Source organism: Sander vitreus, chromosome 8 (genome assembly GCF_031162955.1).
Source record: "Sander vitreus isolate 19-12246 chromosome 8, sanVit1, whole genome shotgun sequence".
NCBI classification, from domain to species: domain Eukaryota; kingdom Metazoa; phylum Chordata; class Actinopteri; order Perciformes; family Percidae; genus Sander; species Sander vitreus.
In genome coordinates, this window is record NC_135862.1 from 178479 (window position 1) to 190000 (window position 11522).

The 11522-nt window shown below is 47.5% G+C and overlaps 1 protein-coding gene across 1 annotated transcript in view; it reads right to left on the reverse strand.

Moving 5' to 3' along the window:
* Positions 1–1847: 1847 nt before the first annotated feature.
* The window catches only part of LOC144521704 (fibroblast growth factor receptor substrate 2-like), a 9938-nt gene continuing 263 nt past the window's right edge, over positions 1848–11522 (reverse strand). Inside the window, exons 1-7 of the mRNA XM_078256257.1 lie at positions 11393–11522; positions 9112–9200; positions 8904–8995; positions 8151–8337; positions 6098–6220; positions 5089–5252; positions 1848–3478 (exon numbers count right to left, since the gene is read on the reverse strand). The exon at positions 11393–11522 is cut by the window's right edge and continues 263 nt beyond it. Of these exons, the coding sequence (XP_078112383.1) occupies positions 2474–3478; positions 5089–5252; positions 6098–6220; positions 8151–8337; positions 8904–8969 (1545 nt within the window). The 5' untranslated portion in view covers positions 8970–8995; positions 9112–9200; positions 11393–11522 and the 3' untranslated portion in view covers positions 1848–2473. The remainder of the gene's footprint in view (positions 3479–5088; positions 5253–6097; positions 6221–8150; positions 8338–8903; positions 8996–9111; positions 9201–11392) is intronic.

An 11522-nucleotide genomic window follows, 5' to 3' on the forward strand; every position in this document is an offset into this window, starting at 1 on the left:
GTCAGTGGTCGGGTACCGGCTACATGCGAGAAGTAGTGCAGGTACGCTTAAGAGTAAAATGTAGAAGTGGCGGTACTGCGTACCGGTGAGTACCGGCCCACTTCGAGCACTGGTTTATAGAAATAAAGGAATACTTTACTAAATACTTGTTGAAATAATGTGTCAACACTCATGTCTGAATAAAGGCTGTTGTCCCTTTCTCTTCCCATTTTACAGACATTCCCTGAATGCAGCATCTTGCTCTCAGAATTTAACGAGCATGAATTAGAAAGTAAAATATTTCAGTGTTATTTAAATTCATGCAGCTAGTAAATGTGTAGTAGTTGTAGTTGTGTGTGCAGTGAGATTAGGAGACGAAGCGTCTTCTCCGAGTACAAATAAACAGAACAGACATTAATTGGGACAGAATCTACTGGACGTAGGGTATGGTTTGGGTTTTTTCTGATACCGGTGCTAAAGCTGTACTTTTAAACCGGTGCCGGTGCCTGAACCGGTACTTTTTAATAAAGTAAAAATAGAAGAAGGGTACTAAACAACAGTCGGCGACATTAAAGACCAGCTTGTTTATTGCTAAGGCCATATGGTCAAAATTAAATGATTTCATAATAATAATAATAATGTAATCACTATAACTTATAACAATGACTTATTTCACCAGTAAATTGCTGTTGAACAACAAGCACCAGATAGAAAAAGGGCATTTCCAATAACTTTGAATGCACCAGTTTCAGTGAATGCACCAACTGTGTTGTTTTTCAGACAACAGCTGCAGACTGCTTAACGTCCCGCTGTTGGAATCCTCTCCAGTGAGGCTAGGCTAACGTTAGCTGCTGCCAGGTGTAGGGTTAACTAGCTAACGGTAGGCTAACGCTAGCTGCTGCCAGGTGTAGTGATAACTAGCTAACGGTAGGCTAACGTTAGCTGCTGCCAGGTGTAGTGTTAACTAGCTAACGGTAGGCTAACGTTAGCTGCTGCCAGGTGTAGTGATAACTAGCTAATGGTAGGCTAATGTTAGCTGCTGCCAGGTGTAGTGTTAACTAGCTAACGGTAGGCTAATGTTAGCTGCTGCCAGGTGTAGTGTTAACTAGCTAACGGTAGGCTAATGTTAGCTGCTGCCAGGTGTAGTGTTAACTAGCTAACGGTAGGCTAATGTTAGCTGCTGCCAGGTGTAGTGTTAACTAGCTAACGGTAGGCTAATGTTAGCTGCTGCCAGGTGTAGTGTTAACTAGCTAACGGTAGGCTAACGTTAGCTGCTGCCAGGTGTAGGGTTAACTAGCTAACGGTAGGCTAACGCTAGCTGCTGCCAGGTCTAGGGTTAACTAGCTAACGGTAGGCTAATGTTAGCTGCTGCCAGGTGTAGTGTTAACTAGCTAACGGTAGGCTAACGTTAGCTGCTGCCAGGTGTAGTGTTAACTAGCTAACGGTAGTCTAACGTTAGCTGCTGCCAGGTGTAGTGTTAACTAGCTAACGGTAGTCTAATGTTAGCTGCTGCCAGGTGTAGGGTTAACTAGCTAACGGTAGGCTAACGCTAGCTGCTGCCAGGTGTAGGGTTAACTAGCTAACGGTAGGCTAACGCTAGCTGCTGCCAGGTGTAGTGTTAACTAGCTAACGGTAGGCTAATGTTAGCTGCTGCCAGGTGTAGTGTTAACTAGCGTGACGTGCAGCGATGCTTCTGTTGCCTCTAACGTCTGTTTCAGAGCAGTACCGGTCGTTAAGGCACCAGGTTCGGTACCCAACTCTACTTGTGATAACTTTTGCCGAGCCTTTAGAGAAGATGTTTGGCGCTGCCCAGCAGTCGGTGTGTGTGTGTGTGCAGTGAGATTAGGAGACGAAGCGTCTTCTCGGAGTACAAATAAACAGAACATTTATTGTGCCAGGATCTACTGTACATAGAGACATAACGTAATGTACCGTGTGGTTACAGCAGCATGTAGTGATCGTATAAAAGGCTAAATGGAATGCTTTGTTCAGTAATACTGATGTGTACCATATAAAGAGGAAGTCTTATTAACATTACCCAGAGAGGTATTACATCGCCACGGCAACACACCGCCGCACAGCGAGTACCGAGGTCCGTCTGAGCGGCAGGAAGTCAATATCTCATTAAGACGTGTTCAGGGGGAGTCCGTCGCTGCGTCTCCGTTCGTCTGTCTCTGACAGGAAGTGGCAGAAAGAAGCCCCGCCCCTCACTCACAGGAAGTGGCAGAAAGAAGCCCCGCCCCTCACTCACAGGAAGTGGCAGAAAGAAGCCCCGCCCCTCTCTGACAGGAAGTGGCAGAAAGAAGCCCCGCCCCTCTCTGACAGGAAGTGGCAGAAAGAAGCCCCGCCCCTCTGACAGGGAGTGGCAGAAAGAAGCCCCGGCCCTCTCTGACAGGAAGTGGCAGGGAGAAGCCCCGCCCCTTTCTGACAGGGAGAAGCCTTGCCCCTCTCTGACAGGAAGTGGTAGGGAGAAGTCCCGCCCCTCTCTGACGGGTCACGCAGTGCTTTTAGTCGGGAGCTCTGTACTGTTGTGGCGGGTCTTGCGCGAGGTCCCGTCGTCCCGCGGCCGCGCCTTCTGCAGGTTGGACATGGCGGCGGTGCGCTCGATGTCGATGAGGGCGTAGAGCTCGGTGCGGCGGGTGGGCGTGCTGGGCGGCAGCGGGGAGGTGGGGGTGCGCGGCGTGTGCGGGTTGCTGCCGTCTGACGCGCCCCTGTTCCCCGTGCCCCCGTCCATCTCCACCTCGATGTAGTTCAGCGTTTTGGGCGGCTCGGTGTGCGCCGGCAGCCGGCGGAAGTCAAAGTTGAAGATGGTGGCGGCGTCCGTGCGGCGCCGGGCCGTGTCGGGCCGGTGCGCGCTGAGGGGCGCCGTCACGTTCTCCGTGTTGACGTAGTTGTGCGAGGACTCGAGAGCGGCGGACAGCGGGTGGGAGTAGGAGTGCTGCAGGGCGCCGTGCCCGTAGCCATTGAGCGCCGGCGTCTTTGGGCCGTTCTCGTCCTCCGAGCTCGGCTTCCTCGCCTCCCACACCGGCGGCAGGGCCGGCAGGTTCTCGTAGTCCAGCAGGGCGGTGCGCCGCTGGGCCGAGTTGTTGACATTCTGCAGGTCGGGGGTGAGGGGGGGCGGACGGTGGCGCCGTGGTGCTGCGGAGGGGTTGGAGGCGGCAGAGCCATTGGCGAGCGGCGGTGCGGCTGCGGGCGGAGGGTCGTCCTCAGCGTGGCCGTTCGTCTCGGGTGGCTCGCCGTTCTCCTGCTGCCGTCTCTCCTTCTCCATCAGCTGCCTCTGAACGGGGGTCGGGCCCAGCACAAAGCGCACCCCCGCCTGCTCCAGCAGCACCTGCGGTTCCGGCGGGGGGGGAGGCGGCTCGCAGCGATGGCGGGGGGGGGGCGGGGGGGTCGGTGGACACGGAGACTGCGGGGAGGCGGGGCTCTCCAGTGGCGTGGTGACGGTCAGCGGGCTCGGCTGCTCCTCCAGAAGACCCACCGTGTTCACGTACGTGTGCACCTGCACACAGAGACAGCAGATTATTAGATTATAGTTATAGAGATATATTATTCATAAGCAGTCCAAAGGGCTTTACAGGGGCCAAAAAACATTAAAGTCACATTCAAATGTTTTAGATAATTATTGGATGACTCCTATATCTTATTTTTTAAAAGCTTTTGTTGAACTGTTTTTATCACCCTGGACTCTATGTTTCCATGTGTGTGTGTCTGAGTGTCTGATATGAACAGCAATTTGTGAAACTAGTCCAGTATTAAACAAGCTGTAATGTTACCCTACAGGACTAATGTTCAGCAGCAGTTAGTAACAAGCTGTAATGTTACCCTACAGGACTAATGTTCAGCAGTAGTCAGCGTCACTAAAAGTTCTGTTGTTGCTGCTGACAGACTCATATTATTATTCTGAGAGTCTGACAACATTATGAAAGGATCCCTACAGAGATAGACCTTTTAGTTAAAGAGGAAGATCCTTTTAGTTTAACATGAAACAACCCCAAAATCACCATCACCAAACCCACCAGACTCCATGTAAATAATCAGGACTTTTAGCGTGTATAGAGCCAGCATATCTCCACATGTAAATGGGTGAATTAAAGTGCCCATATTATGAAAAAAACACTTTTTCTGGGATTTGGGGTGTTCTTTTGTGTCTCTGGTGCTTCCACACGCATACCAACTTTGAAAAAAAACATCCATGCTGTTCTGAGTGAGATACGGTTTCTGAATGTGTCCTGCCTTCAGTCTCCGGGTGAGCTGTTCAAAAACGAGCTGGCTAACCGCAACCGTTAGCTCGTAGCGTTAGCATGCTAGCATGCTAACGCTAGCATGCTACCTCGTTCTCAATAGCAAAGCACTGCTACAACGCACACAAGTTCACCATAATCTCCAAAAGAACTACTTCCATGTGCGCCCTCATTTAGAAGAAGTCTCCCAGCTAATCCTGCCTTGTAACTGACTGAAGGTGGAGAAACAGCCTTTCTTTTACTGTCTATGGAGCTAGCTAGCTGACATGATCTACATCTGAGCTACTGAGCATGTGCAATCAAAGATAGTACAGAAGAAGAAGAAGAAAAGAAGTCTCACTCTGTAGCTAAAACAGAGACCAGCTGAAAGAGGATCTGCAGCAGTGAGAGAGAGCTGTGCAGTACAACAACAATATGGTGTTTTTTGAAAATTAAACCATGTAAACCTATTCTGGTACAACCTTAAAATACAATTATGAACCTGAAAATGAGCAGAATATGGGCTCTTTAAGGGTTTATTTCAACCAAACCAGAGTGGTGATTGTTGGAACAGTGGAAAGATGAACCAAGACGGCTTTTGATAGTTTAATTTAGTTTCTGTCCACTTTGAATGAAGTGTGTTTTATGATGATAAAAGTCCTGATTATTTACATGGAGTCTGGTGGGTTTGGTGATGGTGATTTCGGGGCTGTTTCATGTTAAACTAAAAGGATCTTACTCTTTAACTAAAAGGTCTATCTCTGTAGGGATCCATCCCATAATGTTGTCAGACTCTCAGAATAATAATAATAATCTGTGGTTTGTTTCCCCTGACTGAAGATGACTAACAATCCTTGTTGATATCAGGAACAGGAAGCGTGTGTCTCACCGCGTCGTCAGCCACCAGCAGAGGGTGGGTGGACTCCTCCCCCACAGAGGGCAGACGGGTGCTGGCAACAGACGGGTGACGGCTGGAGGGGTGAGACGGGGCCTCCCCCACAGACGGGATCCTGGACACACCGTTAGGAACCGAGGGCACCGAGTAACCCAACGCTGGTCACACACAAACACAGTTTAATAGCTGTAGCACAGTTTCAGTTGCGTGTCTGTTTGTATGTGTGTGTGTGTCTGTCTGTTTGTATGTGTGTGTGTATATGTCTGTGTGTGCGCGTGTGTATATGTCTGTCTGTGTGTGTGTGTATGTCTGTCTGTCTGTGTGTGTATGTCTGTCTGTGTGTGTGTATGTATATCTGTCTGTCTGTGTGTGTGTATGTATATCTGTCTGTCTGTCTGTGTGTGTGTCTGTATGTCTGTGTGTCTGTCTGTGTGTGTGTGTATGTGTCTATCTGTCTGTCTGTGTGTGTGTATGTATATCTGTCTGTCTGTGTGTGTGTATGTATATCTGTCTGTCTGTCTGTCTGTCTGTGTGTGTGTGTATATGTCTGTCTGTGTGTGTGTGTGTGTGTGTGTGTGTGTGTGTGTATATCTGTCTGTCTGTGTGTGTGTATGTGTGTGTGTGTGTGTGTGTGTGTGTGTGTGTGTGTGTGTGTATATCTGTCTGTGTGTGTGTGTGTATATCTGTCTGTCTGTGTGTGTGTATATCTGTGTGTGTGTGTGTGTGTGTGTATGTGTGTGTGTGTGTGTGTGTATATCTGTCTGTGTGTGTATGTCTGTGTGTGTATATCTGTCTGTGTGTGTGTGTGTATGTATATCTGTCTGTGTGTGTGTGTGTGTGTGTGTATATGTGTCTGTCTGTGTGTGTGTATATGTCTGTGTGTGTGTGTCTGTGTGTGTGTATGTATGTATATCTGTCTGTGTGTGTGTGTGTGTGTGTGTGTGTGTGTGTGTGTGTGTGTGTGTGTATATCTGTCTGTCTGTGTGTCTGTGTGTGTGTGTACCTGTAGGAGTGTGGCTGGGCTCCAGCACTGCCTCCTCCACCACGCTGATGCTGTGGCTGTGCATCACCTCCTGCAGCATGTTGAAGATCTCCTCGGCTCGGGAACATTTGAACGCAAAAATACCTGAAAACACAAAACCAACATCAACTCTCTTTAACAGCTTCGCTCAGTTTGTTTCTGTTCATGTTGGTGACAAAAACAGAACCAGGACAGAAAACAGACAGCGTGAAACGTGTCTCCACATATTTATACTTTATAATATTTAATGTTAAACAGTAAAGCCCGAGGGGTGTGTTCCGTGCCGTCGTCCGTCCGAGGGGCCGTCGGTCTTCATTTTGGCTGATTTGACATGTATAAATCGGGGGGGCGGGCACTGCCGGCAGTCAGACTCAACGAGCCATCTGATTGGTGGAGAGCTAACCAGGAAACGGGGAGCAGGATGAGCGTGACTAGAGCCTCTCAGAATCTGATGAAGATCTGATAAACTGACCTTTGTTGATCTGAAATGAAGACAGATTCAGCAGCTGCACGGCCTGTTTCTCTCTTCACATGTTTCCAGAAACACGTTACGGTGAACTATCTTAGTCCAATATGAGATCGTATTCTGAACGAGACGCCATGATGGTCGGGGAGCAGCCAGACCCACGTGACGCGTTCGTCCAATCAGCTGCTGGTTTTCATTTTAGGGCGACAATCCAGATTAGCTCCGCCTGCCGTTATGGAGACGTATTACATCTCGTCTCTTCGGTGTTCTGAGGAACTTTTTGGACCAACTCGGGGAGACTGATCAGTCCCGCTGGCTTTACTGCTGACGGTCGGCCGTCTGGTCGGGGTGTCACGACCTTAACAGCTAGGGCTCGGTATCATTCAAACAATGTCGATACCTGTACAGATACCAATACCGGGAATAACGGTTCCTCAACGATACTTTTTTTCGATACTGATTTTTTTAAAAATATATTTAAACAAAAAGAAATGACAACATTACACATTAAGGCACAACTCTTTGTATGTATGTTCCATCTCCTACTATCTGAGCCGTCTGTGTAACGTAGTAGGAAAGTAAAAACTACGCTGTGTGTAGTGGCGTGACTCCGCCCCGTCCTCTGAGAACTCAAACTCAGAGTCCCTGAGCAACAGGAGCAGCTGTACCAAACAAACACACAGCGTCTGTGATCTGGAAACATTCTGACAACATGTGACTGTGAGCCGGTTACCGATCACCGGGAGGAGACGGGCCAACAACGGCCGCTGTATTTAAGTTTAGCCGAGATTTGAGCCAAACCACAAAGACGGGAAACTGTTTCTAAACTGTAATTATGCAACACTCAGCAGAATTTGGCACTCAGAAGCAGAGAGGTTTATATTCAGGCTGTAAAATATGTTATCTTTATTTTTGCTTGATTTGCTAAACTCTAAAGCCTAAAGGAACTTTTTTGCCGACTTTTAGGGCTTTATGTCGACCAAACTGTAAGTGACAAAGACTAGTCAAAGCTAGACAGACAAAGCTTCTGTAACTATGGGGAATGAAGCCTCAAAGCCGTGCGACCCATCTGGACCCATAGTGGGTGAGATGGTTAGAAAATATGGACCGGACTGCTGGAGATATCTGTCATATTGGTCAAAAAGATTTGGCTTTCCAAAAACTGGATCACTGAGTCCTGGAGAGTTATTTTATCTGCTTTTATATATTTAACTGTTTTAACTGCTCTTCAATGTTTAATTTCTTATACTGCACTGTAATTTTTTTTCTTTTTTTTCCCCCTCCTCTCTCCTCGTATTTTATCTGTTTTTAATTTTTTAATCTGTTTTCATGTAAAGCACTTTGAATTGCCCTGCTGCTGAAATGTGCTCTACAAATAAAGCTGCCTTGCCTATATGAAACATGCAGTAATACAGTCAAAGATATTTGAATTTTGATTAAATAAAGGCCCGTTAACGAGCTCTACATGTCTGGCCCTTAGTGAAGCTGAGTCTGAAACCCCTGCTCTAAGGCGAAGAGTCACAGGCTTCTTTCATGCTTGTCGTTAGATTCCCAGCCTCTAACACACACCTTGACCCGTCTGGCAGCGGCGTCCGCTCTCAAACGAGAACAGGTTGGAGTCGTAGCCGTAGCGCCGTAAGCACAGGTAAGGCCACCGCACGTCGTCACGGCGATGAGTGTGGAGGACGAGCTCAGCATCGGTCAGCTCCATCACACCTGATCCCAACTCGTTCCCATCGTCGTCCACGTTTATCACCTGCACAGGTAAACAACAAAGACAGAGGATTTAGAGACTTCAAGGCGTAGAGAACAGTCAGAGATACAGAGGCTTAAGAGGTAAAAAATAGGATTTACAAACTAAAACTAAAAGTGGATTTAGAGACAAAACTGGCCACATACTGGCTCATTAATTAGGCGGAGGTAACCGTAGCTACCAGGAGACAGAAGTGGCGCGTGGCTGGCGTTGTGGTGTGTGTTTGCATCAGAGTATTTAAGTCAGAAGAGAGAAGAAGAAAGTAGCAGCAGCTTAACCAAAATGAAGACAGAAAAGCACAACTACTCTGGTGCAAACATTAACTGACGTGTGACCAGCAGCCCTCGGAGACTTACGCGCCAAACTGAAATGTGCCCACATTTGGTGCTTGGCAACAGTTAATTTCAGACCCTGGGTGAAGGTGAATAATCCAGAGTGTGTGTGTGTGTGTGTGTGTGTGTGAGAATTATCCAGAGTGTGTGTGTGTGTGTGTGTGTGTGTGTGTGTGTGTGTGTGTGTGAATGTGTGAATAATCCAGAGTGTGGGTGTTGTGAAGGACTCAAACTCACCTTAAATTTACTTTGATGATTATCTGGAATTGACTCTTTCTCTGGACAGCTTAAGCAGCTACCCATGGCTTCTTCAGAGCACCATCTGATGTCTGACACACAACAAACACACACGTGTTAAAGGAAACACAACATAGAGCTGTCACAGCACAGAGCTGTCACAGCACAGAGCTGTCACAGAGCTGTGTGTTGGTGGACGTGTCCTGACCTAGATCCTGCCTCCGGTAGCCCTGGTCCCATCCTCAGAGCCTGAGGGACGCTCATTCTTTAGTTGGTCTGTAGACATCAACAGCAGCTCTGCTCACACACAAACACACAAACATTAGGGGAACATTGGGGTAACATTAGGGGGAAATTGTAGAGAGGAAACATGACAGCTACATCCAGTTTACACTGATACTGAGTCTCTAGAAGACTAGTCAGGGGCCGAAATTAACTCTCGCCAAGCGGCGGGTTTGTACCAAAATAGTTAGTTTTTTCAGTCTTCATTTTGGTGAAGCCACTTTTTTCTGTTTCCAGACAGAGAGACACACACACAGACACACACACACAGACACACACACACACGCAGACACAGACACACACACACAGACAGTGAGTCAAGAAGTTAATTTCGGACCCTTGTTGTAACCATGGAGATCAGAGGAAGCGGCGCTCTGAAAAGTTTATTTTACGTTAGAAAAGCAGAAGAACCAGAATCAAAAGGAAGAATCTGGATTGTTGAAATCAAAACGATGCTCCCAAAAACAGCAAGAAAGAGATCTTGAGTTTCATATCCAACATATTGTCATTTAACAAGCTGACATCACACACGTTCACCTGATCATCATCAGTGACTCGGACTGACTCATGGTCGCTCACGTTTCCTAAGCTTTTCCCAGAGAGCTGAGGCGATACCAAAAGGTGACGTGAAAGCGACAGACGGGGGTGTCCTGAACAAACCCACCATTCATAAATAGTTCAGCCAGCTGTGTTTATTTCTGCTGCCTCCAGCTTCATTAGAAACTGAATGTGTCTTCTGGCAACAACAACACACCTTCCACGTTCTGGGTATGTGTCGCGTTAGGTCACGGCAGTTTACTGCGGCGCTGCTATGACGACCAGCCACGCTGAGGCGGGACTAAAATCTGCAATGGAAAACGGACGCACAGTGAGGCGAGTCGAGTCGAGCAGGTACCATGTAATGGAAAACGCCATAAGACTCCCCATCCTTCTGTCTCTACTCGATGGTGACACGGGAATCAGTTGTCGCTCCCATCCCATCCCACGAAAACACTCCCGTCACGTGACTGCCCCCCCAAAAAACCCTGTACTGCAAGATCCCGAGAGACACTCCCGAATCCCGTCCCGCTCCCGTTTCGGTCCATGTGTTGTCTAAAGTTATCAGATCTGTGTGTTTAATATGTAATAAAACAGACAACTTTCTGTCACTTTTTTCAACGTTTTAGAGTTGAAGTTGTTAGAAAAACCTTTAAAAAAAGAGAAGTTTCTGATGTTTGAGAAGCTGAAAACAGCATCGTCCCTCTCCTGCTCTCCACGTTACCCTAACCCTTCACAGAATCGTCCCTCTCAGACAGGACAAGTCCTGCTCTCCACGTTACCCTAACCCTTCACAGCATCGTCCCTCTCCTGCTCTCCACGTTAACCTAACCCTCCACAGCATCGTCCCTCTCAGACAGGACGAGTCCTGCTCTCCACGTTACCCTAACCCTTCACAGCATCGTCCCTCTCCTGCTCTCCACGTTAACCTAACCCTCCACAGCATCGTCCCTCTCAGACAGGACGAGTCCTGCTCTCCACATTACCCTAACCTTCACAGGAAGTAAGGGTTGGTCTCAAAATGTCAGAAAGTTTCCCAAAGTCAAAGCTGACATCTTTAAATGTCAAAGATGTTCAGTTAAATAAGATATAAAACAGAGAAAAAGCTGTGTGATGTGTCAGCAGAAGTCAAAGTAATGTTCAAAATGTCAACATGTCCTGTAACTCTGAGATGGAACAATAAAGTTTAATGTTCAAAATGAATAACAGAAAGGTTAAAGTTAGTTTAATGTGAGAGTGTGTAACGGAGTCTAATGTTCCCAGTGACCCGGGTCTGGGTGTTTAACCCGGACTAACTGAGATAAGTTAGTGATGGGTGAGGCTAAAAGGGATACAGCTACGGCGACGACAGTTACGTTTACAAACAAAACAAACAGTTAACTTTAGGAAAAAAGTTGGTGGTTTGTGTTAGAACACTCTCGAGGATGGAACACGCGCCTCCTGGGTGAAAGTAGTCAAAATATGTCATTATATTAGCGTATACTTTGCGAGATTTTGCGTCACATCCGATCGTAGCTGTATCCCTTCTAGCCACCGCCGCTGTAATGGCAGCTAGTTAGCACGAAGCTAATCTGACCTCACACAGATTTCAGCTAATTAGCTCCTGAGGCTAACTGAAGTTAGCACCCCTAGCTGTGATTTAAAGCGAGTTTAAACACCGTGGTACTTACACAGTCAGGGCGGTGGTACTCTCCGGACTTCAGAGGAAGTTTTGGGCAACTCCGAGTGAAACCACAGTGAACACAACAACAGTTAGCAGTTAGTTAGCAGGTAGCGGTTAGCGTTAGCAGCGCCTCCATC